Source organism: Amphiprion ocellaris, chromosome 19 (assembly GCF_022539595.1).
Source record: "Amphiprion ocellaris isolate individual 3 ecotype Okinawa chromosome 19, ASM2253959v1, whole genome shotgun sequence".
In the NCBI taxonomy this organism is placed as follows: Eukaryota; Metazoa; Chordata; class Actinopteri; family Pomacentridae; genus Amphiprion; species Amphiprion ocellaris.
The window spans coordinates 15,939,735-15,965,927 of NC_072784.1; the positions used below are offsets into that span (position 1 = coordinate 15,939,735).

At 39.7% G+C, this 26,193-nt stretch overlaps 2 protein-coding genes and 1 pseudogene across 6 annotated transcripts in view; 2 read left to right on the top strand and 1 right to left on the bottom strand.

Annotated features, from left to right (window-relative positions):
* bcat2 (branched chain amino-acid transaminase 2, mitochondrial) overlaps positions 1 to 16,307 on the top strand; it is a 242,702-nt gene extending 226,395 nt beyond the window's left edge. The window contains exons 9-10 of the mRNA XM_055005309.1: positions 15,897 to 15,903; positions 16,288 to 16,307. Coding sequence (XP_054861284.1) covers positions 15,897 to 15,903; positions 16,288 to 16,307 — 27 coding nt within the window. The remainder of the gene's footprint in view (positions 1 to 15,896; positions 15,904 to 16,287) is intronic.
* On the top strand, positions 683 to 1,492 carry LOC111588006 (E3 ubiquitin-protein ligase TRIM23-like; annotated as a pseudogene).
* Positions 16,308 to 16,881: 574 nt separating the features above from the next.
* Positions 16,882 to 25,579, bottom strand: LOC118469362 (uncharacterized). Of its 5 annotated transcripts, XM_055004926.1 has the most exons (8): positions 24,626 to 25,576; positions 24,342 to 24,473; positions 24,086 to 24,211; positions 23,769 to 23,846; positions 23,477 to 23,644; positions 20,632 to 20,732; positions 18,281 to 18,381; positions 16,882 to 17,168 (listed from the first exon to the last, which is right to left on the bottom strand). In XM_055004926.1, exons 3-7 carry the CDS (start codon positions 24,107 to 24,109, stop codon positions 18,330 to 18,332), a joined length of 423 nt encoding a protein of 140 aa, XP_054860901.1. In that variant the 5' UTR covers positions 24,110 to 24,211; positions 24,342 to 24,473; positions 24,626 to 25,576; the 3' UTR covers positions 16,882 to 17,168; positions 18,281 to 18,329. The 5 variants fall into 5 exon arrangements, with proteins under 5 accessions (XP_054860901.1, XP_054860900.1, XP_054860898.1 ...); XM_055004925.1 differs by lacking the exons at positions 16,882 to 17,168; positions 18,281 to 18,381 and adding an exon at positions 19,355 to 19,905 and having other exon boundaries at positions 24,626 to 25,578; XM_055004923.1 differs by lacking the exons at positions 16,882 to 17,168; positions 18,281 to 18,381 and having other exon boundaries at positions 20,268 to 20,732; positions 24,626 to 24,808; positions 24,926 to 25,578.
* Positions 25,580 to 26,193: the final 614 nt, after the last annotated feature.

Below are 26,193 nucleotides of genomic sequence, written 5' to 3' on the forward strand. Positions count from 1 at the left end.
ATGAAAAAAGGCGAGTTGGATATTTGCTCAATAGTGTAGTTTTATAGTACTGTCAGCACCAGTGGTGTGTAGTTTAGAAATGTGCTGTGTATCATGTTTGCATGATCAGTTTGTGTCAAATCTATGCTTGTGTTATTTACAGTGTTTAATTTGTACTGCTGGTTTGGCCCATAGTTAACTGTTCTCCAGCAGTTCTGACCAGTAAAGCGGATAATAAGTTTACTGCATCCCATCTCACATGAGTCAGATCAGGGTTGTTTAGAGGTAAAACAGAAAAATGATATAATAGAAGCTGTGAGAATAATAGCACAAACAAACCGAGAACAGCTCCACCTGTTAGCTTCAGGAAGGTACATCTGATACAGATGTGTGTGGAGAGATGGAAGACTTTACAAGAAATCATAAGTCAAATAGGAGGGACAAAGAGTTAGAAGTCTTCAATCTGTTCAAAGAGCAGGAAGACAGGCTAACGGAGGGCTACATAAAAGCATATTAATAACTTTACTGTACTTAAAGTGTGCATTATCTAAGAGAGTTTTATTGGATTTGGATGTGGTATAAGCAAATACTAAATATTTGATGACTCAGATTAGGGGCAAAATAATCTCTTGTGTCAATGAAATCTGGCATGAAAATGAAAAAGGGCTTCAGTTTTCTCCAGCATGTAATAATGTGGTTCAAAATGTGTTTTCAGGACAGCCGGGTCTTCATTGATCAAAGGATGGAGATCCTTGGTGTGATGTTTGGGCTTGACAGAGCTGGAAAAACCACCATCCTCCTGAAGCTGAAACAAGATGAGTTCATGCAACCATTTCAAAGCATTGGTTTCAATGTGGAGACAGTTGAACGTAACAACTAGGATTTCACTTTCTTTGATGTGGGAGGAAGGTATGAGCTCAGACCTTTGTGGAAACATTATTGTCCCAACACCCAAGCAGTGGTGTTCGTCATCAACAGCAGCTGCAGGGACCAAATCATGGAGGCCCACTGTGAGATGGAGAAGCTACTGACAGTGAAGGAGGTGCAAGATGTACCATTGGTCATCTTTGCAAACAAGCAGGATGTTCCCGGTCTGTGGAGGAGATGACAGAGCTGCTGGATGTTCACAAACTGTGCCATGGGAGGAGCTGGCACATTCAGGGCTGCGATGCTCGCAGTGGGACGGGCCTCCACGAGGGGCTGGATTGGCTTGCTAGAGAGCAAGGGGCCGTCAGGGTCCAGGATGTCACCTAAATGGCTGGAATGATGGTTGTTTGCCCATATATCTATATCCATATTCAGTACATGTGCTTTCAGAATCACACATTGTCATTCATAGAACCAACTGCAGTTTTCCATAAAACAATGTGTTGATTTCATTATCCCTTTGTATTTAATAACTGTGTGTTAAAATTATAAATTGTATAAACAGTCAGACCAAAGTAATATCTGTATTGCATTTTATTCTCAGAGACACTCTGAGTTAGAGCATCTGACTGACTGACAACTTCAGTACAAACTGCACAAGTTCATGCTTCCAAAAACACTGCTACCTGTCTAATCTTTCCAAAATAGGGATAACTATTCTTATCAGTATTCAGGAGACATGTAAACAGGATTGTCACCGTGTTATTAATAATGGAAACTTCCGAACTACCCACTGGACAAGTAATAAAACATTTATGTTAGAGGCTGTAGGCTAGTCTAACTGGTGAATGAAGACAGCAGGGAGGACTGCAGAAGAGAGTTTGCCAACTTTATAAAAACTTATTTATGTGTTGAAAATCAATTTTCTTACTGCAGAGACAAAGGTTTTATTTTTAGAATCTCTTACACTGATGATTTTTCTAGCAGAACCATCCTGCACATTTTACCCTAATGGTAATTTGAACTGATCTCTGACAGTCTGGCGATACCACTGCAGACAAACAAACAGCTCAGAGGGTTTGTGTCTCTCTGAGAAACTGCTCCGGTACTCATATCAGCACCAACACTTCAGCTAAAGTGGAGGTTTTTTTGTGAAAGCACCAGATAACAAACACTCCCACTCTGCAACCTGGCTGCACAGTGGCATGGGCAGAAAACCCATGCATGGTCATTTTAAATGTGCAGCAGAATGATCTGGTTGGACTGAGATATGCAGTCTGGTCATTACAAAATAACCACAGTGAGACTCAAAATGGCCAAAAAGTATGTAAAATGACCCCAAAGAAGTGCAAAAGACCACAAAGACATACAAAATGACAACAAAAAAAACCACGAGATTACCAAAAAATGACACAAAACCACAATAAAGAGATGAAAAACGACCCCAAAGAAACTCAAAAACGACTACAGACTCAAACAATCACGGATATTTTAAAAATCACAAAGACATGGAAAATAACCACAAAGAGACACACAGAGATCACAAAGGGACAGAAAATGAGCACAGAAGGACAGAAAATCACTTCAAAGAGATGCAAAAGACAACAAAGAAACATGGACTGATCAAAAAGGGATACAAAATGACAAGAAAGAAACACAAAATGAACACAGAGATGCAAAATGACCACAAAGAGATATAAAATGACAACAAAGATGCAAATCGACCACGAAGAGACATAAAATGACCAGGGGCCCAAACCACAGAGACTCAAAACAACTACAAATGTCAGGCCCGCTCCTGCAGGCCGTAGGTAGAACTCTTCTCTCTCCCTCCTTTCTTTTTGTCTCTCAGGTGTGTTCCTTCCAGAGGCTGCAGTGACAGGTGTGGCTAATCTAATCAGCTTCAGCAGAATAGGAGCAGGTGGAGCGACACCAATCAGAAGTCATTCCACTGCAATAGGACTGGCCTCCACTCACCATGCTTTGTCGGACCGTGAAGAATCTCTTGTCAGTTTCTGCTCAGCTCTAGTTGTTACCTCTTATCAAGCGACCCTGGTAACCTGTGTCTATCTTCTCTTTCTCCTAGTCTGGGTTCCGTCCGTCCATATTCACCTGCTCCCCTCTCATCTGGATCACAGACCGTCTGACCATCACATTCCTGCAGTTCCTTGACGCACTCCTGGATCCGAAACCTCCGAGCAGCCACATTCTTCACTCTCCTCCCTGGTACTCATCTGGCGTCACCTCCATCAAACTCCATTCCCATCCATCGGAACACTACAGCCTCTGGAACATCACCCCTGCCTCAGTCAGTAAGCTGGGTACCAGTTCGAGCATTCCTGATTATCCCGATAATGTAGTTGATCACTGTTAGAGTAATTTTGTAGCTTGTATTCCGGATCTCCTTCCTAGTCGTAATTCTTGGGTTTCTGTAAGATGCATATCCGGCTAGCTGTTTGAAATCAGTAGTTAGTTCATTGAATGCTTATCTGTTTATTGTGGACAAACTCGTCTGGATAACTATTTGTATTCTCGCCATCCTGCCTGGGTGATACCTTACGTGGGTGGTTGTTTTCTGTTCAGGATCTATGCTTTATTCTTGGTAAACAGTCTCGGCTGCTTAGTCGCAGCTTTTCTGCGTCATCTTCTTTGTAGACTTCCGGGCGCTTTTGTAGTTCTTGTTCTTGTGTAGTAGCTTAGTCGCTAGTATTGCGCCACTTCCTGAATTTTGTTATTGTCTCTTGAATAACGTCTCTTCCTGTGAGAATCCTCGTAGTTTACGCTAACGTAATCTGTTAAATAAAAGTTTTTTTTGAATCTGATTCGCCTCCATCCGTTTCCTGCATCTGAGCCTCAGTCAATCCGTAACAACAAAGAGACAGCATGGATGCAAAGTGACAAAGCGATTGCAACAAAGAGACCCACTAGAAATTGCACAACGACTGCAAAGATGCAAAAAGCTGGCGTGGTTCTTTAAAACATGCAGCAGAAGAAGCTGGCTGAACTGAGATGTGGTGTGTTCATTAGGATTACATGCGGACCTTGTGTTCATCCTGTTGAGCTGATGACACTGTTTGCTCTGGTTTCCATAGTTTCTACTGCCAAAAAAGAGAGAATAATAGGCTGTTACAGTTAACTGAAGTCTTGGTCCATATTGTATGTGGGTGAGAGCCTGTGGGCAGAGACTTACAGTGAATCATCGCGATGCCACCAGCAGGGCCATCAACAGACTATCACCTCAGGCCTGTACTGTTGGCACTGGTGGGGATCACATAGGCAGCTCCGACCAACAATATTTATAGCATGCTCGACACAAACAGCTCACTTGCAGACCCACACAGCTCAACAAATCTCCCCTCTCATCAAACTGCAAGCCCCAGGGGCCTGGCAAATAAAGCATGAGCCCAGCAAATCCCTTTTTAATGTGGCTTTAATGACGGCTGTAAGCTCCTCGGTGGATCGTTGCAGAAGGGTGAGCGTGGGCGGCTGGTCTGCCGAGCAGCAACAGCAGCACGATAATACAGAGCAAAGGCATTGTTAGACTGTATTTACAAGCAGCTCAGGGTAATGTGGTTGGCGTCAGAGCGTGTGGCGTGTTTGTTTTCATGAATGAGAGGCAGGAAGGTGAGATTTTGATGAATGACGGAGCGCTGCTGCCACGCTTACTCTTGTTTCACCTGCAGACTTATTTAAGTGGTGGAAAACATTTGCTCAGGTACTGAAATAAATCACAGAACTGTCACAGTAAATGCATTTTTGAGTCACAAAATCATATATAAAGTTACTTTATATACAGAGAGCAGAAGACAAACTGGAGCTCCTGGGTTCTGTTCCATAAATGAGAAAACGGTTTATTGTTTGGTTTGTTTCAAATCATAAGAGAAGGATGTAGTTTGAAAAATCAGCAAAGTCGGTCACATATTCAAAGCAATATTTATGTTTTCTGTGGTCTTGGACAAACACCATTTCTCATAAGCCAGAGTAGAAATTTGCAAGAAATGGGGACATTAACCCTTTAGAACCCTGCGTAGCGCCGGCGCTACGTTTTGCATATTGATTTTTGATTGGCTGTAGATTTTAAACCAGATAAGGTAGATGATAATTCTTTTTGCATATAAAATCTGGGGAGTTACACTAACATTTCACACATTCACCAGCTCTCAGGGTGCTTTTTCGTTGCAGTGATGTTTGTAAAAATACACAAAGCGCACACAACATAACCCTTTATAAACCAGACCACCGGTATTTGGAGGACTTCTTACGTTGAAATAAGCGTGACCACGTTGTGGCCATGACCTGTCACATGATTCTCATGTGTCCATACCCGAGAGGCTCCCGTCCCGATCAATAGGAAGTGACGTTATTGCCGGGAGTTGTAGTTTTTCAGCCGACAACTACAACTGTAGTTTTCGGCTGTAGCCTGCACAGATACGAGCTCTCACTCGTTTCAGTCCCACTTTTTTTTTTTCCTTTTTTTTTTTTTTTTGCAAAAACATTCAGACACACAGCCCACACACACACACACCAGACATCTACCCCCGGTCCGTGTACAGATCTGGTAATTGGATTTTCCGTTCTGAAACGGGTATTGAAAAACAAAAAACGAGTGGTTATTTGATTTTCGTTTTAAAATACAAAAATTAAAATTGAAATACAAGGCGTTTTTCCTCTTCATGATCAAAAAGGGATATACGATTTTTTTTTTAAATGCTTTGATTTTCGTTTTATATTTAGAATAAGAAGAAAGTAAAATCAGTAAGAGACAGAAACGAAAAAAGGTCCGCTTTTTCATTTTCTGATACCGGAAGTGGTCAACAGGAAGTGTGGAGCCAAACTGAGTACGGTGCATAGACTGTACATACATTTTTTGTCGTTAGTTTTCATGGTCAAAATGAGAGATCAGGTGGCCGATCTTAAAATAAATCAATATTGATTTTTTTATAGAGCGTTAAAGTTTTGCGAAGCCAGGAGGCGGGACTACTTGATTGACAGTCCGGTCTGGAATGATTGACGGGTCCTATGGAGGAGGCAGCAGAGACTCTGTTCTCCTCGTTTGGATTAATTCTGATATAATAACTGTTGGTTTATTCATCGGTGCAGCAGCACAGCATTTTCCACAGACAGTTTTCCTGCCCGTTGGCTTGTTTTAAACAGTTTTCTACCTTCGGCTGATTCTGCCAGCAGACACTGAAAGGACTCTGATAGTTCGGTAAGTAAATGTTTATTTTCGTATCGGTGCCGCTTTTAATGCACTTTATATGCAGCTTTAGTGTCAGATGTAATGTGTGCCATGCACTCCAGATGTTGGTGGAGTTTGTTTCAGTGTGTGTTGACCAGAGAAGAAAGTTAGCATACTAAACATTAGCTTTAATGTTAGCAATGCTAACCGAGCTAGCTGCTCAGTCGTAGCCTGATTAAAGCTAACGTAGCATCAAGCTGATGTGTTGAGTTTCATGTAAACAGCTGAAGTGTGTTGTGTTCCTGTAATGTGGTTCATTAAGCTCATAAAACTGGCTGGTTGACATTAATGTAACGTTCAGGAAACTTAAATTTGATTAAAACAGTAACGTTAATGTTCTAGTTATCAGTAATCAGCTTTAATTTGACACTAAAACAGACTCTGATAGTTTTAAATGACATCAGTTTCATTAATTTGTTGAAAACTGTCTCATTTGTTGTTGTGATGTTGCTGCTGATTCATTAAAAGCAGATGATCCGTGTTGAAGATACGTTTAGTTCTAGTATCAGAAGTACAAGAAGGAAAATGGAAGTTTAGTTCTGCTACATCAAAGATTTCAGGATTAAAATAACTAAATGAGTCTTCATGCCTCAAACTTTATTTTTACAATAAAGAAATAATGAAATAATCACAGATAATAAAAATATAAATAGCAGAGAAAACCTGAGAGAATAATTTCCTGAAAAGTCTGTGAAGGAAAAGCAGCTTTTTATCCTGAAAGATCAGAATCAGCTCCAACATCTGCATCTGACAGCATCAAGTCAACCAGAAAGAAAAGAAAAAAGAAAATGACTTCTTTCTGATCACATCTGTTCCGCTGCTCACAGGCTGCTGCTGATCACATTCTTCACATTTATAGTCCACTTTTAAAAGTTCAGCAGACAGGTGCTCTGCTTTGGAGTGTGACAATGTCGTAGGTGATGTGGAGAGTGAAGTTTCTGTTTCACCCACAGCGTGCTTTAGGGCAGCGGGGTCGGACTTGATGTTTGAAATACTGACCGACAGCTCAGATTTAACTGTCTGTAGTTCCATTTTGATGGGTGTTAAACTTTCACTCAAAGCCGCCAGGAGCTGGGTATTTAAAATAACCACCGTCTCGTTACAGAGTGAAAGTAGCAGCTCCTCTTTAAGGTCAGAGATTCCAGCATCTGAGGGCCTCTTCAAAAGAAGAAGTAGTTGATGAAGGCGTTCTGGAGCAGGACCAGAAAGACCACGACCAAGCAGCCTTGAGATCTTAGACAGCGTCTCCCTCGGGTGGGTGTCAACGGTGTTCACGGTCAGGTCTGTGGTAATCCCGTCAAAAAACAAAACAGAAAAAAATCTAGATTATAAATCAACATGTAACCAAAGCACTCTGTGTATAAGGGCCTAGTATAGGATGTAGTTCAGAAAATGTCAAAGTATAGTATACTTTTCAAGAATAACATAGTATGGCCTGTAGTTCATAGTATAGCATGTCGGCAAAAATCCAACTGATTATTATGTGGTTCAAAAAGTGCAAAATGATAGGATGTTGCCTAAAATTGTCATGTATGATATGTGGTTCAAAAAATGTCATAGTGCAGTATATTGTCAAAATAGTATGTTTTTCAAGAAAAGATCAGAGTATATGTCGTCTAAAAAATGCCATAGAATAATATTTCATTGCACAAGTAAAACTATAGTAATTTTTAAAACTGTTCAAATTTTTATATGTTGCTAAAAAACAAAAAAAAAAACCAAAAAAAAAAGTCATAGTAATATGTCAATTTAAAAAGCCTATAGTATCAAGTGTCGCCCAACAAACGTCATAGTATAGCATGTCACTCTAAAACGTCATAGTATGGCCTTTGGTCCAAAAAACGTCATAGTATAGCATGTCGTTCTAAAAATGTCATAGTACAGCATGTCGCTCTAAAAACATAGTATATCCTTTTGTCCAAAAAATGTCATAGCATAGTATGTCGTCCAAAAAACATCATGGTATAGCATGTCGCTCTTAAAACATTATAGTATAGCATGTCGCTCTTAAAACATTATAGTATAGCATGTCGCTCTAAAAACGTCATAGTATAGCATGTCACTCTAAAATTGTCATAGTATAGCCTTTGGTCTAAAAATGTCTCAGTATAGCATGTCACTCAAAAAACGTCATTGTATAGCATGTCGCTCAAAAAATGTCATTGTATAGCCTTTGGTGCAAAAAACGTCACAGCATAGCATGTCGTCCAAAAAAACATCATAGTATAGCATGTCTCTTTAAAATTGTCACAGTATAGCATGTCGTCCAAAAAACGTCAGAGTATAGCCTTTGGTCTAAAAACGTCATTGTATAGCATGTCACTCTAAAAACGTCATAGTATAGCATGTCACTCAAAAATCATCATAGTATAGCATGTCGCTCAAACAACGTCATTGTATAGCATGTTGCTCCAAAAAACATCATAGTATAACATGTCGTCCAAAAAAACATCGTAGTATAGCATGTCACTCTAAAAACATCATAGTACAGCATGTCGCCCAAAAAACATCATTGCATTACATGTCACTCAAAAAATGCCATATTATAGCATGTCACTCTTAAAACGTCATAGTTTAGCCTTTGGTCCAAAAATCGTCAGATTATAGCATCTCGTCCAAAAAGCTTTCATAGTACAGCATGTCGTCCAAAAAACGACATAGTATAGCATGTAACTCTAAAAACATCATAGTATAGCATGTCACTCTAAAAACGTCAAAGTACAGCATATCTTCCAAATAATGTCATAGTATAGCATGTCGCTCTTAAAACGTCATAGTTCAGCATGTCGCTCTTGAAATCTCATAGTATAGCATGTCGCTCTAAAAATGTCATAGTATAGCCTTTGGTCCAAAAAACGTCATAGTATAGCATGTCGCTCTTAAAACGTCATAGTTTAGCATGTCGCTCTTAAAACCTCATAGTATAGCATGTCACTCTAAAAACATAGTATAGCATGTCACTCTAAAAACATCATAGTATAGCATGTCGCTCTAAAAACGTCATAGTTTAGCATGTCGCTCTTAAAACGTCATAGTATAGCCTTTAGTCCACAAAACGTTATGTCCCGGCTGTCTGAGGTAGGTGAGGAGCAACACAAAAACAGTCCAAATGCTGGTTTCCAGAGGGTTAGACGAGTATTTATTTGAAAGAGGAAGTTTACAACAACATAACATGTGAGGGGGATAAAAGCAAATGGGTGTTAGTAAAATAAAAATAAACAGAACTAAAAGTGAACTTCACGTTGACATTGATGGGCATTCCAACCAGGAACAAACTAAAACATAATCAATACAAAAAAAAACTATTCCTGTTCACCTCTTAAAACCCAAAAACACACCGCAGTAGCACCCTAAACTAAAACTACCAATGGGTTTCCTGTTTTCTTTACTGAACAAGTCAAAGGTCCCTCTCTATCTCCCTACAGATCCATCAACTACTGGAACACATCTCCAAAGTTCTGCCAGGCCAGCTCAGCTTCCCCTCAGAAGAAGTGCTGCCACCTGCCAGATGAAGGAGCCTTTTGAGAGGCAGCTGGCATCATGATTGGACTATACTTTGGTCTGTTCCAATCCAGCTTCAGCTCCAGAGACGGCAGGCGGGACGAGTCAACGGAGGCCGAGTGGACGAAGGCATGCAGCTGAGTACAATCCAGAAAACAACAGAGGAGGAGTGCAGCAGCCCAGGGCCAGAACAAACAGAGTAGCATAGTATGTCTCTTAGAAAACATCATAGTATAGCCTCTGGTATGAAAAAACACCATCATATACATCGTATATTGTACAAATAACAAGTCAAAGGAAAGAGACATACATTGTAGAATTGTAGTAATTGTTGGCTGACTGATTTACTGATTATCAGTATTTTATTTTTTACTGATTTACGGTAATAAATACATTTAAAAATGGCGCTACTTTGGCTCTGAACCTTTATCTACCTGTGGTCGCTCTGTCTTCTGGAGTGATTTGATTGGTTATACGTCACGAATAAAACTCCTTTAACTTAACATCTGTAAACAAAACAAAAACGTATCAACAAAGTTTCCTGTTAGAGTTTGTGTTCTTCTAAGTTTAACTCCAAGATTTTAAATATTTTCATTTACTGCAAATGAATATCGACTCCAAATGTCTCAGTAATAATCATTATCAGCCTTAAAAACCCACAAAACACCCCTCTATACTCGACCACACTTAGTACAGTCCGGTTCCCCCTTCTATAAATCTGCTTGGAATCTTCCACTTCCTGTTTGTCAAAGTGGCCTTCTACCTGGACAGGTTTTGTTGGAGCTCATGCAGCAAACATTTTGGGTAACTGCACTTTAATATGGATGGATGACACTGAATTAGAGTCTGTTTTAATGAGACTGAGTTAAGATATGTAGCTCTGTCATTAAATAGGAAATTATTTCTCAGAATTCACAGAGAAAAGTCTGAAATGTTTGCTAGGTTAGCGTCCCACATGTTCTTTGGCTCAGCTAAAGCTAACTCTCTCCAACTTCTGGATCTCTTGAGTTGCTTGTTGTTAAAATATCTTGCTACAGGTGCTGAAGCGCCGAAAGTCTGAGATGTTTGTTCAAAATAAGCTCATTCTCAAGTCTGATCTGAACTGTCCTCTTTTGTTTGAACTTTCCCTAAACTTAGGAGTTAATGACAGAGCAGCACATCCAGACTCAGTCTCATTTATGTAGAGATTAAACTTCAGTGTCATTCATTGATGTTAAAGTGCAGTTTTTCAAATGTTTGTTGCACATGCTCCTGACCAAACCAGTCCAAGTGGAAGACGATGTGAAGAGAAAGCTCCAGAGGATGAATATCACACATTTACGTTGGAAATAAATGTCCTTTAATTTGACATTGTCATGCAAAAGTTGAATTTCCCTTTAATGATGTTCAAATCTTTGAGTGTTTTGTTGATGTTGGTTTCTAAATGCTTTTTGACACTCGGCCCCAAAGATTAAAACCTTCTACGGCTCACAAGCTGCAACAATTCACACATTATCAACTATCTTTCTGACTAAACTAAGATAAAAAGTGAAAAACTGCCTGATTCCTGCATCATGAATGTAAATCTTTTTGGTTTTTATGACAGTAAACTGAATATATTTGGGTTTGACATTTTATAAACCAAAACAAGAAATGAATTACTGGAGAAAACAATCAACAGATTAATGGACAAAGAAAATGTGTTTTCCAACATATATGGCTGAATTACTCCAACATTACAAGATACATACAATTTGAATTCAATTTTATTTATATAACGCCAATTACAGGTCAAATTGTCTCAAGACACTTTATTTTTATATTTTTTGTCATATTTAAAATATGACAAAGTAAGAAATTTAAACCTCTTGACTAATCCAATTTATTATTTGGTTTTTAAGAGACTAATGGACAATTAAAATAACTTTCTCCACTAAAACTAATAAACATGAGGTCAAATAGAAGGAACAGTTTTAAATACTGCAGTCCCACGACGACAAGAATAAAGTTTGTCAACAAAAACTAAATCTGCTGGTGGAGTCCATTAAAGTCCTAATAAATGATAATAAAGTGTGATACTAAAGGTTTGTGGTGCTAAAAATCTCCAAGTAAAAATATCAAGTTGAACATGTGGATGGAGGTTGTTAAAAGTTGACCTCCCTTCATTTCTCTGGAGCGACTCCATGGATTTTATGGATGGTGGTTAAAGACCTGCTCTTCTAGTGGTCTTCCTTCTAGTCGCTGTATAAAGTCACTCCATCCTGGCCGACTTCAACACCTCTTCATGACAACTTGTTCTGCCTCCGACCTCGTGGAAACTCCAGAAACTCGGGAAAACCAGTGGAGACTCGAAGAACTCGTGGAGACTCGAAGAACTCGTGGAGACTCGAAGAACTCGTCGGACGGGGGAAGGTGTGGTGGGTGGTGGGGAGAGGTGGGGGAGTAGAGGGGGGAGGCCGCCACCCACCTCCCCGCCTACTCTCCGCCCTGACTCCACCCAGACTCCGCCCTGGCTCCGCCCATGCGGTCACTTCAGAAACTACGATGCCAAAGGGACGACGAAATTATTTCTTTTTATCTGATCTGTAGCTCAGTGAGTTAAGGATTTGCCTATGGAGCTGCAGGTCGCTGGTTCAAGACCAGACACTTCTTAAATTTTCATCAAAATCCTGACAAAGACAAAGAAAGAAAAGTGCCACTGGCGAGTCTTGAACCTGCGACCTTCCACTTGGTAGTCCTCTTCTTATCCCCCTGAGCTATTCGCTCAGATACTAATTCTTCTTTTTTTTGCGCATTTATCATCTATTTTTTGTCATTTTCGAATTTTTTTTCTCACTCGTGTCTCGACTCGACCGTTTTTCTCAGGAGGTTGGACTTCAGCCTTTGTGCTGGAGGGTTGAACCCTCAGTTCCAAGACTTTCCAAAGCCTCCACACCTCCCAAGTCCTCAGGACCTGAGCTTTCACACAGTCTGAGGGCTGATATTTTCTAAGTCCCACAGTAGTTCTCTGTTAGTTTGAACCTTTAGACAGTCTGAGGGCTGAAATTTTTGAAGTTCCTGAGTAGTTCTCTGTTAGTTTGAACTTTGAGACAGTCTGAGGACTGAAATCTTACAAGTTCTTGAGCAGTTCTCTGTTAGTTTGAACCTTCAGACCGTCTGAGGACTGAAGTTTTAAAAGTTTCTCAGTACTTCTCTGTTAGTTTGAACCTTCAGACAGTCTGAGGACTGAAGTTTTACAAGTTTCTCAGTACTTCTCTGTTAGTTTGAACTTTGTGGTTAACAGAAGCCTTAAAACTTGTGACCATGAGTCTTGATTTCACATTTAGACCATCCATCTGAGTTCTTCTCAGACCTTCACCTGTGGGTTTTTTAGAAATCAACAAACTTTGATTCTCTTCACTGAACAGTAAAGTTTGTGGAGATCAGAAGGTAACATTAGTTTGATAAATGCCTTCAATTACGAGTAGACTTTATCTGGAAAGCAGTTTTCTGAAATGAGTTCTGAGTAAATCTGTCCACAATCAAACCAAGAACATAGAAAGAGGAAATGTTTGAAGAAACAACTTGATGTTTTTGTTTCAGACTAGAAAACGCTTTGATACCTTTATCTGTTTTTGCTCTTTTTGATTGTTTTATTGTCTCTTCTGTTAAATTTGATCTTCTGAAGTCTAACTGGTGTCTTTTCAAATGTTTTGTCTTTAGTTTGATTCTTCTTAAACGTTTAGTTTTGCTCTTTTCTCACCTTTTATTCTTTTCTAATGTCTGATTTGATTTCGAAATGTTTTGTCTTTTTAATGTAGTTAAACATTAAATACAATTAAATTATATTAAACACAAAATATTGAATTAGATAATTAAACAACATACAATACATGTAATCATGAAATTCAACAAAATTTTTAAAATACAAATATTAAAAATTACAGATAAAATATTTTTGATAAACATATAAAAAAATACAATTAAACAAGAAGAATATTAAACATTTAAAAAATACTTTTAAATAATAAAACTTTTTAAAAGTTTTATTGTATTTTTTTTCCTTTGATTTAATTGCTTTTTGTTATGTAGTTTATTTCTTTAATCTTCTTTTTCTGTCAAGATTTTAACCCCAACCTTAAAAATGAAACAAACCCTTAAACCACAATGAAAATACTTCTGTTGTCTCAATCATGAGTTAGTCAATTATTCAGTTTATCAATTCAAGTTTATTTGTTTAGCACCTTTTACACAGATGACAAAACTGAACAAGCAAAGAGAAAAAAAACTATGCTAAAACTATGATTAAAACTCAAAAACATTTCAAAATAATGATTGAACATGGTAATAAAATATGTTGTGTCCAGGGGATGGAGGGAGTTTATTGAAGTCTTCTTGGGCTCACATGGGAAATCATTTAAATATAAACTTGATATTCAGTCTAAGGAAACTGGAAACTGCAGAGCAACAGAAGAACCAACAATATCGCCTGTTTTCTCCTTTAATGAGTCGACTCTTCTTGTGCTTTCAGACCAAAGAACTACAGACTCTTCACAACCTGCTCAAACTCTTGGTACAGGACCTCACCACACGGGTCAAGAAGGTTTCCATCTCATTTCTACTCTGAAGCTCACCTTCTCCTGCTCAAACTGCTGACAAATGTTTATGCTGCTCTAAAGTCTGGTCTCCAGAACTTCCTAAAAACTCTCAAAGTCTCTTCTGCTGCAGGTTGCTTTGTCGAACTGTTGCAGAAAACCTCACTAAACCACATGGAGGGGCCTCAAGATAGTCATCCAAATGAAACCGTACAAAAACCAAACCAGCACAACCCAAACGCTAAAGTCTCCTGCAGCCTACCAGAGAACCTCTGAGAACAGAGAATCAGGACAGGAACTCTTACCTTCTGGACAATCAACGCTCGTTCCCAAACAAAAACACAGAATGTGTCTGACCCAAAACCTCGAAAGACTCACTACAGCCAAGATAAAGACACAACTCAGCTGTACCAAATCCACTAATCACTGCACACATTAGCACCATGTGCTAACTGTGGCTAAAGAACCACATTTACCAAGACAACTATCCAGTACAAAGCCCTAAAGCCAAACGGAGCCAAACCCAGTTCACTGGTGAAGAGAAGCAGAGGAAATGTTTCACTGCAGCCAAATAAAGCAGGAAGACAGTGAGCTGCTCAGGTGTTCTTGATAACACCAAGCAGCCACCTGGACAGCCAATAGGAACACAGCTTACTGGAAGTCCAGAGGGCTGGGTTAGTGAAGTAAATTTAGTTTAAAGTTGGGGCAGAAAGTTAACAAAGAAAGTTGAAAACCACCTTCTGATCCCTGAAATCTCTGAGTTTTCACACAAAGAACGCCTGAACATGTCAAACTGGTTCCATAGTAGAACCATCATTGTAAAAACGTCATAGTATGGTGTGTTGCTCAAAAAACAGTACAACCTGGCTGTCCAGGGTCGCCGAGGAGCAACACAAAAACAGGACAAACGCTGGTTTCCAGGGGGTTAGGCGGCTATTTATTTGAAAGAGGAAGTTTACAATAACACAACATGTGAGCAGAAAAATCACAAAGTCTGTCTTTAGTTTAGCTGAAAATATTAGTTTTTGTCTTTTTTATTGACCAAACTTTTCAGGAAGTAGATGAAGAATAATTAAAGCTCTCATGTAGAAGTCCAACTTATTTTGGATCCTTGTGGAGAGTTTAATCTTAGAGTTTGTACAGCTGTTGAGTTTTTAGAGTCACATGGATTGTTTTGACATTTAATAACCGAGTCCTGAAATAAAATTACAGTTGTGGATTTCTGTCATTTAGTCTGGACTAAAAAAATAACAGCAGCATAAATCTCTAACGTCATTATGAGGAGTCTGGATTGAGGTTTCTCACTTGATAATGATCAAAACATGAAATTTAGGTTGGTTTAAAGGAATATTCCACCTTAAATCTTTGAATGTTGACCTAAAAGGTTGGTTTCAGGAAGTATTCCACCTACAAGGTCCTCAAACATCCACCTTAAAGGAAAATTCCACCAAAAATCCTTGGACATGCACCTAAAATGTTGCTTTAACCGAGTATTCCATCCAAAATCCTCAAAGAGACCTGAGGGGCTGGTTAAAAGGAATATTCCACCTAAAACCTCAAATATAGACCTGAAAGGGTAGTTTAGAAAAAATCCTTCAATGTTGACCAAAAAAGTTAGTATGGAGGAATATTCCACCTGAAATGTAGACCTGAGAAGTTGATTCGGAAGAATATACCATCCTAAACATCCTTAAATGTAGACTAAAAGACGGTTTGGAAGAAAATTCCACCTAAAATCCCTCAATGTAGACCTAAAAGGTGAGTTTAATGGTATATTCCACCTAAAACTCACTACTGTTGACCTTGGAGGTTGGTCTGATGGTATATTCCACCCAACATCCTTGAACATAAACTTAAAAATTTCGTTCAGAGGAATATTTCACCTAAAATCTTTCAATGTAGACCAAAAAAATTTTGGTGTAAAGGAGTATTCCACCTTAAATGTAGACCTAAAGGATGGTTTGGAGTAATATTCTACTCTAAAATCTTCCAATGTAGACCTAAAAGGTTGATCTGATGGTATATTCTACCCAACATCCTGGAACATTTACCTAAAAGGTTGGTTTAATGGTATATTCCCACAAGAACCCTTGAACATTGGGCTTAATGGTATATTCCACCCAAAATACTTGTATATATACCAAGAAGTCCGTGTAAGGGAAATGTAGACCTAAAAGGATTGTTTAAAGGAATATTTAAACGATTATTTTCATTATTTAATAATCTGTTATCAGTCAGAACCCTGGCAAACTTATTTTCATCATTTTTTTAGTGGAAGTCCCAAATAAAGGAGCTCTTGGTTTTTCCCGGCGTTACTGAGTCCAAAGCTGCTGTTTCAACACAGACACATTCACATGCATCCATAAACCTCTCAGCACTCAAACACCCACAGACAGGAGGCCGGCTGGACCGAGGCTCGGCGGCGTCCTCAGACTCACGAGTCGGGGAGTCGCTGAACTCGTTGGTCTGGTTTGAAGGCCTCCATGTGGTCCAGTAGAAGTCCATGTAGTCGGTGTTGGCTTTGAACCGCAGCGACTGGCCGCCATCAGGTGGACCGGCTCGTCCTCGTAGGACTCCTCCTGTAGCCTTGAGGGAACCACAGGAACATTCAGTAGCTGTTGGAGTTCTTCCTGTCAGGCTCGTGGTAGAACGGCTCTGAAGAATCTTGTACTTGTCTTATCTGGAACAATCTAACAGCCTAAACTGTTAACAGCGGTGTAAAGAAGCAAACACAGGCATAGATTAGGACTCAAACTAGATTTATTGTAGAAAACAAATCAGCTTAGAGGCATTTGTTCACACATGTGGCTGAATAGGAGGCCGTCCAATCAGATTTGAGGTCTTCACTCTGTAGGTTGTTTGTTTGGTGAGACTCTTGGACCTCCATCAGCTGACGTGGATGTTTGATGGTCTTCTTCTCTAGTGCCAGATGATTCATCCATGAATTCAGCAGCTACAGACTGAAATGAAGCTCATGCTGCCGTTATTGAATTCCTGTTCCAGATCAAATGACGACCCTCATTGTGCATCTTCAGAGAAGAAACAGAAAAACTGCTCACTGCTTCAGCATCAAACGCTCTCCAGCATTGAGAGTGTTTTAGGAATTCATTCATTGTGTTGTGAACTTTGAAGGAGCAGAAACTTTACAGCTGCCAAAGATATGAGCTCCAATTCTGGATGTTTTAGGAAATGAAGTTCATCAAATGAACACTTGATTATTGCTGATAACGCTCATTAAATTACTGAAGAAATCCAGCATAAAAACCTGTAAACTCTCAGGCAGCTTTTGTTAAAGTTTGTCTATAATTCTATCATCATGTTCTGGAACCAGGACTCTGCAGAAGTTCCTTCAAACAGATACTTGTGTGTTTCTATTTAAGGCCTCAGGTTTGAACGTACAGCAGAGGATTAGAAAGGAGTGATTTTAATATTTAAATCAGTCCAGTAAATGTTTGGCGTGAAAATTATTAAAATTTTGATTTAGATAGATTTGTGTCAAATAATATTGTAGAGTCTCACTTAAATATATCCCAATGTGTTCAGTGTATTTACATTTTATAGAATATTTGATTTCTTAATCTCAATACTGTAGGGTCTGACCCTAAATATTATAATAATGATGTCATTTTAAATAGTATTTAAGTGCAGTCATAAACTTTAATCAGCTAAACTTACATAATAAATATCACTGTACAGTCTTAACCTGAACATTCATATTATTGAGGTAAATTTATATAAATCATGATATTCTAGAGTATTAACTGGAATATTTTTAACATTAATCTTTTTGTATTGTGCTGATAAACAACAATAACCCGACTTTATGATAATATTTGTTGTCTGTGATTGTGTTTTCATCTGGTTGTTTTGCTTCAACATGCTGTGAAGTTCAGTTTTTACCTGAATCAATACAGAGATTCTATTTCCAACTAAGACTGGAATAAAAATTAGAATGTTATGAGGTTATTAATGCAACTAAATCCTTTCAGATGGAAGGATTTACTTCTATGTTCTAATTCAAGTTTCAGTTGGAGCACATTGCATTCACAAAGAAAAACAACGATAACTTCATAGCAACATTTAATAAACCTAAAGCTTCCCTGTTGGCACATTGGTGGAGTTTGTTACTGAGCATCTGAACCTTAAATCCAGTGAGACGACCATCTTCAGTCGAGGCCAGTCAGAGAACTTCAAGACCTTCCATCAGCTGGACCAGATGTGGCATCATCTCCCTCTGAACATCTGGATGACAGGAGAAAAGACAGAAATCAAACACAGATCACAGAAATACAATTTATTCACTTTCATCATTTTATAAAAGTAGCATGAACTTTATTAAAACTTGACAACATCAGTAATGAAAGTAAATGTTTTTATGTCGTGTTGAAGCTAAATTTAAAGTAAATTTTAATGACAGTTTATCCTGAGAGTAGTGAGAATGGAGCTTTTCTTTCCTTTTTAGAATATTCTCTCAAAATACTATGTTTATTATTGGCTTTAGAACATTGTTCTTTACTTATTTATTTTTAGATACCTCAGACTGATGCACTTTGCTGGTTTGCAGATATTTTCATGTACAATGACAATAAAGATCTTCTATTACAACATATTTTGCTAAAACAAGAACTGCAAACCTTCTCAACCATCTATCAGTCTGCAAAATTCCAACTGCGACAAAGAATTATCTGATGTACTTATTATTATAATCTTTACTGAACCAGCCCTGGAATTAATAAAAATCTGTATATGGATATGATTTTGGGCTGCACAGTGGTGTAGTGGTTAGCACTTTCGCCTTGCAGCGAGAAGATCCCTGGTTCGCGTCTCGGCTTTCCCGGGATCTTTCTGCATGGAGTTTGCATGTTCTCCCTGTGCATGCGTGGGTTTTCTCCAGGTACTCCGGCTTCCTCCCACAGCCCAAAAATATGCTGAGGTTAATTGATCATTCTAAATTGCCCGTAGGTGTGAATGTGAGAGTGATTGTTTGTCTTTGTATGTGGCCCTGTGATAGACTGGCGACCTGTCTAGGGTGTCCCCTGCCTTCACCTGAGTCAGCTGGGACAGGCTCCAGCCCCCCCCCTGCGACCCTAGTGAGGATTAAGCGATGTATAGATAATGGATGGATGGATGGATATGATTTTCTCTGATGAGACCACTATGGAAGCCGTAGTAATTATTAACTATCCTTTGAAGGGAAAGATTGGGTCTTCATTCAGGTGGATAAATCAAATGCTCTCCCTTAAAAAAAAAAAACCCAAAACAAACAACAAAACTGCATACAATAAAGTAAATCTCTTCTGCACTGCACACATACTACACTTTTGTATAACTCTGGATGTCAGAGTAAAGGCAGACAGATCCACTGATCAGCCACAACATTCTGACCACTGACAGCTGAAGAGAACAACATCCATCATCTTGTTCTAATGCAACGTTCTGCTGGGAAACCTTGACGTTCATGTGGATGTTTGACATGTACCACCACCTAAACACTGCAGGACAAACAACCCCCTAGTCTCCATGGCAACAGCAGTCCTTGATGCCAGCTGCCACCCTCAGCAGGACAAATTAAAACTGCTACTACAGGAGTGGTCCGAGGAACAAGACAGAGCTAAGCTGTTCACCTGGGTTCCACACTCCCCACATCCAGATCTGATTGAGCATCTGTGGGATGGTCCAGGATCAGCCTGGTCTATGTAGGACCCACCCTGCAACCCACAGGATCCACAGGATCCACAGGACATCCCCAGAGGTTCTGATGAACCACTGGGTCAGAGGAGTTTTAGCAGCATAAAGGGACCAACACAGTATTAGTCAGGTGGTCAGAATGTTCTACTGTTATATTGTCATGCTGATTATATGATCAGTAAATGTTACCATCAATTATACCGTCTACATTGATCAGGAAAAAAAAACAACTATCAGTTCATTCAGAAACTGTGGGGTTAAACCTAAAAACACAGACCTCAACAGCAGTTTGTTTCAAAGCAGAACACCAGCTGGTTTTCACTAAAGAAGCTTTCAAAGCAACAATTAAATGACAGTTTTGTTCTCATTAAGTTCAGAATCAGCCAAAATAATGTACACACATCAGGATAAGAAAAACTTATAAATATTTCATTTGTATAAGTACTTCTATACATATAGATACCTCTTTCTAAGTTTGATCAAATCACGATAACTCTGTGTCCTGTTGTACGATGTTTTCCCAACAGATGGCGCTACCCTCATGAATGGAGCATCAACAAGTGACGTCTACAACACAACAGAAATGTCTGGAAGCCAGTGGCCACCACTTTGAGCACCTCTTGTAATTGTAGAGGCCAAAGATAACTTTTATTAATCTCGTGATGTCTGAATAAATTTGGTATTGAAATATTTATGCAAGTTTTTCTTTTCCTGATGTGTGTAAACATTATTTTGGCTGACTCTGTATGATGGGTTTCTGACAGGTCACCAGGCAACATCTTTTTATAATAATGACAAACATACCTGCATTCTACAGGAGTGATTTTCCTCATGTGCAGGTAAAGATGTGTGAGGAGCTTAGAGATGACAGGAGCAGGAGTCATCCTCACTAATTCAGCTTCCACCTAGAAACAGAAAGACCACAAACACACACTGATATACTCTCAAACGTTCAACCTCACAGCCTCAAAATATCTGTTTAGGAAGTGTTGTGTTTCTAAATTCTGCTGAAAGCATTGACAGACATTCTCTTACAAGGTTGTGTAAAAAGCAGCCTGTCCTCTGAGCTACTGAGAAATCTTCCAGAACAAAGTTTCTACGTGTAAATCAGCTCAACAAAAACTAAAGCCTCAGTCAGAGATAACAGGTATCACAAATTATAAAGAACTTTCTTTGTTAACTCAGACTTTCTGCTTCAACCTCACATAAAAAGGGGAGTTTAACTCGTCAGGTGACTGAAAATGAACGGCTTGTGCAGTTCTAGATCCAAAAGTAGGATGTTTCAACTCATGTTTTACTACAAATACATGCAATAATAAATAAATACAATGGCTGGTTGTTAGTTTATTCACTATTAATGTCACTTTATATACTGGATTGAACTTGAGCAGTGGAAGAGAGAAGGAATTTAATGAAATTATGGAGATTCAGAGAGGTAATGTTGCGCAATGTTAAGTTAAGCGCAGTTTAATTCAAACCAGCTGAATGTTAAACTTCAGTGCCGCTCAACAGGTTTCAGTTAACCTTAAAGTAAAATAACTTTTTTAAAAGCTAAAATACACAGCAGAGAAATACAGGTTGAGAACTTCATTTTATAATGACAGACAGCTGCGGCAGCAACTAACACAGTTGTCGTTTGGCTCCACACTTGCTGATGACCACTTCCAGTCTCAGAAAATGAAAGAACGGACCTTTTCTTGTTTCTGTGTCTTACTGATTTTATTTATTTTTTTTATTCTAAATATAAAATGAAAATCAAAGCATTTTTAAAATTTCGTATATCCTTTTTTGATCATGAAAAGGAAAAACGCCTTGTATTTCAATTTTATTTTTTGTATTTTAAAACGAAAATCAAATCAAATACTCGTTTTTTCTGTTTCAATACCCGTTTCAGAACAGAAAATCCAATTGCCAGATAAATGCATGGACCTTTTTCCCAGTCCACATCAGAATATAAATTATTCCAAAAAAAAAAAAAAAAAAGATAGAAGCTGGCTTACAAATTGTATCCCATTGAATTATTTCTGTAATGCATTTATTATTGTGTGTTTTTTTTTAACTCAAACAGGGATCTGAATTTCCTATGTATGGTTCTGATTGAGCAATTTGAAGGGTATGAACTTTAAAAAATGTAAATCACGTAAAGATGTTGGTGACGTCAGACTCTGCGCACCTTTATTTACTCATAAATCATGAGGTTGTGAACAATATTTACTCATAAACATGTACCCAAATAAAATGAAAACATCATTACTAGATAGAAAGACTAACAAATGTATAGTTAGTTAACTAAATATGTGATTTTAATTACTACAACAACACTGTTTTTGTTGTTTTTGTAGTTGTGTTATTTGGGTTTATAGTGTAGTTATCAAGCTAATTTCATTAAGTTATGTCAATTTGATTTTAGTTTTCAATCAGTTGATGCAGAGATTTTAGTTTAAATTACACACAATATTCACCTGGTGGAATGACCAAAATTATTAGATGAATCCCTCCCATCAAAATATCATCTAAATGTAAGCTTTAATTTTAGACAAAAACTGGCAGGATAAAAACATCCCTCAGAAATAGCTTCAGTTGTGAATGACTTTCTTGGAATTATGCACCAATAATGAATAACCCTGCAGAATGTTTGCAGCCACCTTTACAAAATGTCCACCCTGCCCATAACCATCAAGTAGCAAATGTGTATTTACCATAGCAACGTATTAAAGTCCATGGGATTGTTTAGAATCCAAGATGAAACAGACAGAGCAGAGAGTAACAGGAGGAAACCATCAGTGCTTTAAAATAATCTGATTTTTGTTGCCCTGGAACTGATTTCAGCTCAGTCCACAGAGGTCAGAAGCTGCTGCACCTGTTCAACCTCTGGACTTCAGTGAAAACAACATATTGAGGAGGTGACATGTAGTCGTGGATGATGTGTCTCTGATTTGGATGTATTTTACTTCATATTTTCTATTTGTGATTTGAGGTGCTTTATTATTTTCATTTTCTTATGTCATTATCTAGTGTGTTTTTGAAGAAGTCACAGGTGTGTATGAGAAACCAGTGGTTTGAAAACAGATGTTTTTTTTTAGACTAACATGAATTTCTAATCATAGAATAAAGTTCTTTAAAACCTAAAATTACAGGAAGGGTCTATAATGTCAAACTTCTAAACAAACAGATACATGTCTTTTGTTTTGACTTTTTATTGAAGGTTCTCTTATTGCTGTTTGATCAGATCAACATTTGGTAGCATTATGGAGGAAAAAAACTTCCCGTTGCCGGGAAGTTGAAAAAAAACCTCCATTTGGGATGAGGGTACAGAGGAGGGAGAGAACATGAACAGCAGATCTAAATGCGTAGCTCCACATCCAGAGATACCTGCAGAGAGGACCAGACACAAAGTTAGTGACATACAATGGTGGCATCTAGCTTCTAACTGTATGGAGAGGAGATGAGGAGAGGGGAGGTGCTCAGTGCATCATGGGAAGTCCCCCAGCAGCTTGGGTTGGTGTATTTACAATTGGAGAGAAAAAACAACAGTCTAACAATGAAGTAAATGTAGTGTTGAGGCTGTCATTCACAGCATCTACGTCTCTAGTAAAGACATCCACTGAAATGACTTTATCTGTAAACACATTTCATTTGAGGAGTTTACCTTTGGAGTAATCTGGAGCTTCTCTTCTTCTTCTTTTTCTTCTTCTTCCGGGGTCTGTTTCTTCTTCTTCTTCTCTGTTTGATGCTGTTGGTCATCTTCTTCCTGTTCTCGGACACGTTTCTTCTGTTGTCGATCGTCCTGAGGCTCCTCGAACTGTTTCTTTGTCTTCTTAGATTTTGAAGTAACAATTTTGGAAGAAAAGTATCACAGACATGTATGTCAGATTCACATTCAGTAGTAGTATGTAACAATACACTGTCACCAGGTTCATTGTGTTTATATTGGTACCAACCTGCTGGTCGTCTGGTTCTTTCCGTCCATGTTGTCTCTGTGACTGTGTGGGGTTTTCTCTTTGTACTCCGACTTCCTCCTGCAATCCAAACACATACATGGAAGGTTAACTGGTGATTCTAAACTAAATCTGAAGTGTTAGTGTGAATGGTTGTCTGTCTCTTTGTGATTGCTTGAGGTGGACTGGTGACCTGCAGCCCCTGCAACTCTATATAGGACAAAAGGTGTAGCTAATGGATGGATGATGCCCTTTGTTATAGGGCACAACATACACAAAATAGTGAAACACAATAGAATTAGATTTCTTTGTCGTCTCACCTTTTGCGTCACTATAAGCAGCATCCCCTCTTCCCTAGTCTGAGTTCAAATGCTGGGGCTGCTCCTTATCCAGTTTCTTGTCTTGATCTGATCCTACATTTTAGCGGGTGTCTTGGAGAGAGAGCTCTAAAGAGAGCAAAAACACAGCAAGAAGGTTCATTAAATCACAGATAAATAATTACATTTGAGCCGTAGAACTGCATATGCTCATATTAACATCAAGTATCTAATGAGACAGTTCACTCCATGGACTCACCTTGTATTAGTTGAATGGTCTCACGTCTCATGCACTGGTCCTGGACATGTTTCCCATCATCTTTTCTTCAAAATGGCTTATTTCTCCTCGATGATCCATCCCTGTTGGAATCATTTGGTGACCAGGAAGCAGCTATATAGAAAAAAGAAACACATGGAAGTAGATTTTTCCATTGATTCTGACAGAACTACATTTTCTCAGTCAGCAATATGCAGTATACTAAATATACTGTGTAAACATGCAGTATCTGTGGGGTGATTCTTTCTAAAGCACATGTAAATTACCAGTGCATTCTGCTCCTTATGAAGTTGTCCCGTCATCTCATTGCAGGCTGGTTGGCCTCTCTAGGGTCGTCTCTGGTGGGTCGGTTCCTCGTCTTCACGGGTCTGCTGGAGCTGGGTCTCATCTTTGGGTCTTCTTCTTGTCCTTCTTTCAGTTTTGAGTCCTGGGGCCATCAGAAGCTGGGGCTGAAAAAAACAACAACAGGAAAACGTGTGAGAATCTTGCAGAAAATGTATCACCTCCTGTTTGGAGATTTAAAAACTTCTTGTATGATAAATATCAAACGTAAACCTAAAACTTACCTTGTCACGGGCCACCATTGTGCGGCGGCCCGTGAAATCTTCCTCCCCCCTCCCAGTGTGATTCCCCTGAACTCTGGTCCTTGTCACTGTGGAACTCCACTGTGGGTCCAGGATGGGATGCAGACACACATGTTACTTCTCCATGACATGCTGTCTGCATCCTTCTCACCTTTAGCCAGAGCGGAGCTTCACTGTGAGGGTGTTTATCCCCCCCAGATCCACCCACACCTCTGAAAGGCACCCTGACCCGAGTCCCACTGGCAAGGACAGAGTTCAGTTGGAACCACACAACATCCATCCATCCATCCATCCATCCATCCATCCATCCATCCATCCATCCATCCATCCATCCATCTTCTACACTCTGCTTGATCGGCTGGAGCCTCTCCCAGCCGACTCATGGCGAAGGCAGAGACACCCTGGACAGCTCGCCAGTCCATCGCAGGGCCTAAAAAATATACAATTTAATTCATTCAAATAAACAATGTTTATTTTTTATTTTTAAACATTGGAGGGGGGAAAGGAGGGGGATTAGCGTGGATGAGGAGAGGGAGTAGGGAGTAGGGAGAGGAGGAGAAGAGAGAGAAGGAGGGAGGAAGGAGGAGGAGAGGGAGAAGGAGAGGGGGAGGAGAGGAGCGTAGAGTAGGGAGAGGAGGGGGAGAGTGGAGGAGGAGGGGAGAGGGGTGAGGAGAAGAGGGGGAGGGGGGGACGAGTGTGGATGAGGACAGGGAGTAGGGAGAGGAGGAGAGAGGGAGAAGGGGGGGAGGAGAGGAGCGTAGAGTAGGGAGAGGAGGGGGAGAGTGGGAGGAGGAGAGGGAGGGGGACTAGCGTGGATGAGGAGAGGGAGTAGAGAATAGGGAGAGGAGGAGGAGAGGGAGTAAGGAGAGGAGGAGGACCATTCTCCCCCTCCTCCACCTCTCCCTACTCCCTCTCCTCATCCACGCTAGTCCCCCTCCCTCCCCTCCTCCCACTTTCCCCCCTGGGAGTAGGGGGAGGCGGGGGGGCGTGGATGAGGAGAAGGAGAAGGGAGAGGAGGAGGAGAGGGAGAAGGAGGGAGGAGGAGAGGAGTAGAGTGGGGGGGGAAGTGGGAGGAGGAGAGGGAGGGGGACTAGCGTGGATGAGGAGAGGGAGGAGGGAGAGGAGGAGGAGAGGGAGAAGGAGGGGGGAGGAGAGGAGCGTAGAGTAGGGAGAGGAGGGGGAGAGTGGGAGGAGGGGGAGAGGGGTGAGGGAGAAGAGGGGAGGGGGGGAGGGGAACGAGTGTGGATGAG

Excerpts from the sequence above, each read along its gene's own strand:
- LOC118469362 (XM_055004923.1), bottom strand. The coding sequence starts at position 24,109 with ATGCTGCTTATAGTGACGCAAAAG. Across the intron at positions 23,645-23,768 it reads AAGAACCAGACGACCAGCAG|AAGACAAAGAAACAGTTCGA; the intron begins GTTGGTACCAAT and ends TCAAAATCTAAG. Across the intron at positions 20,733-23,476 it reads AGCTCCAGATTACTCCAAAG|GTGGAAGCTGAATTAGTGAG; the intron begins GTAAACTCCTCA and ends TTCTGTTTCTAG.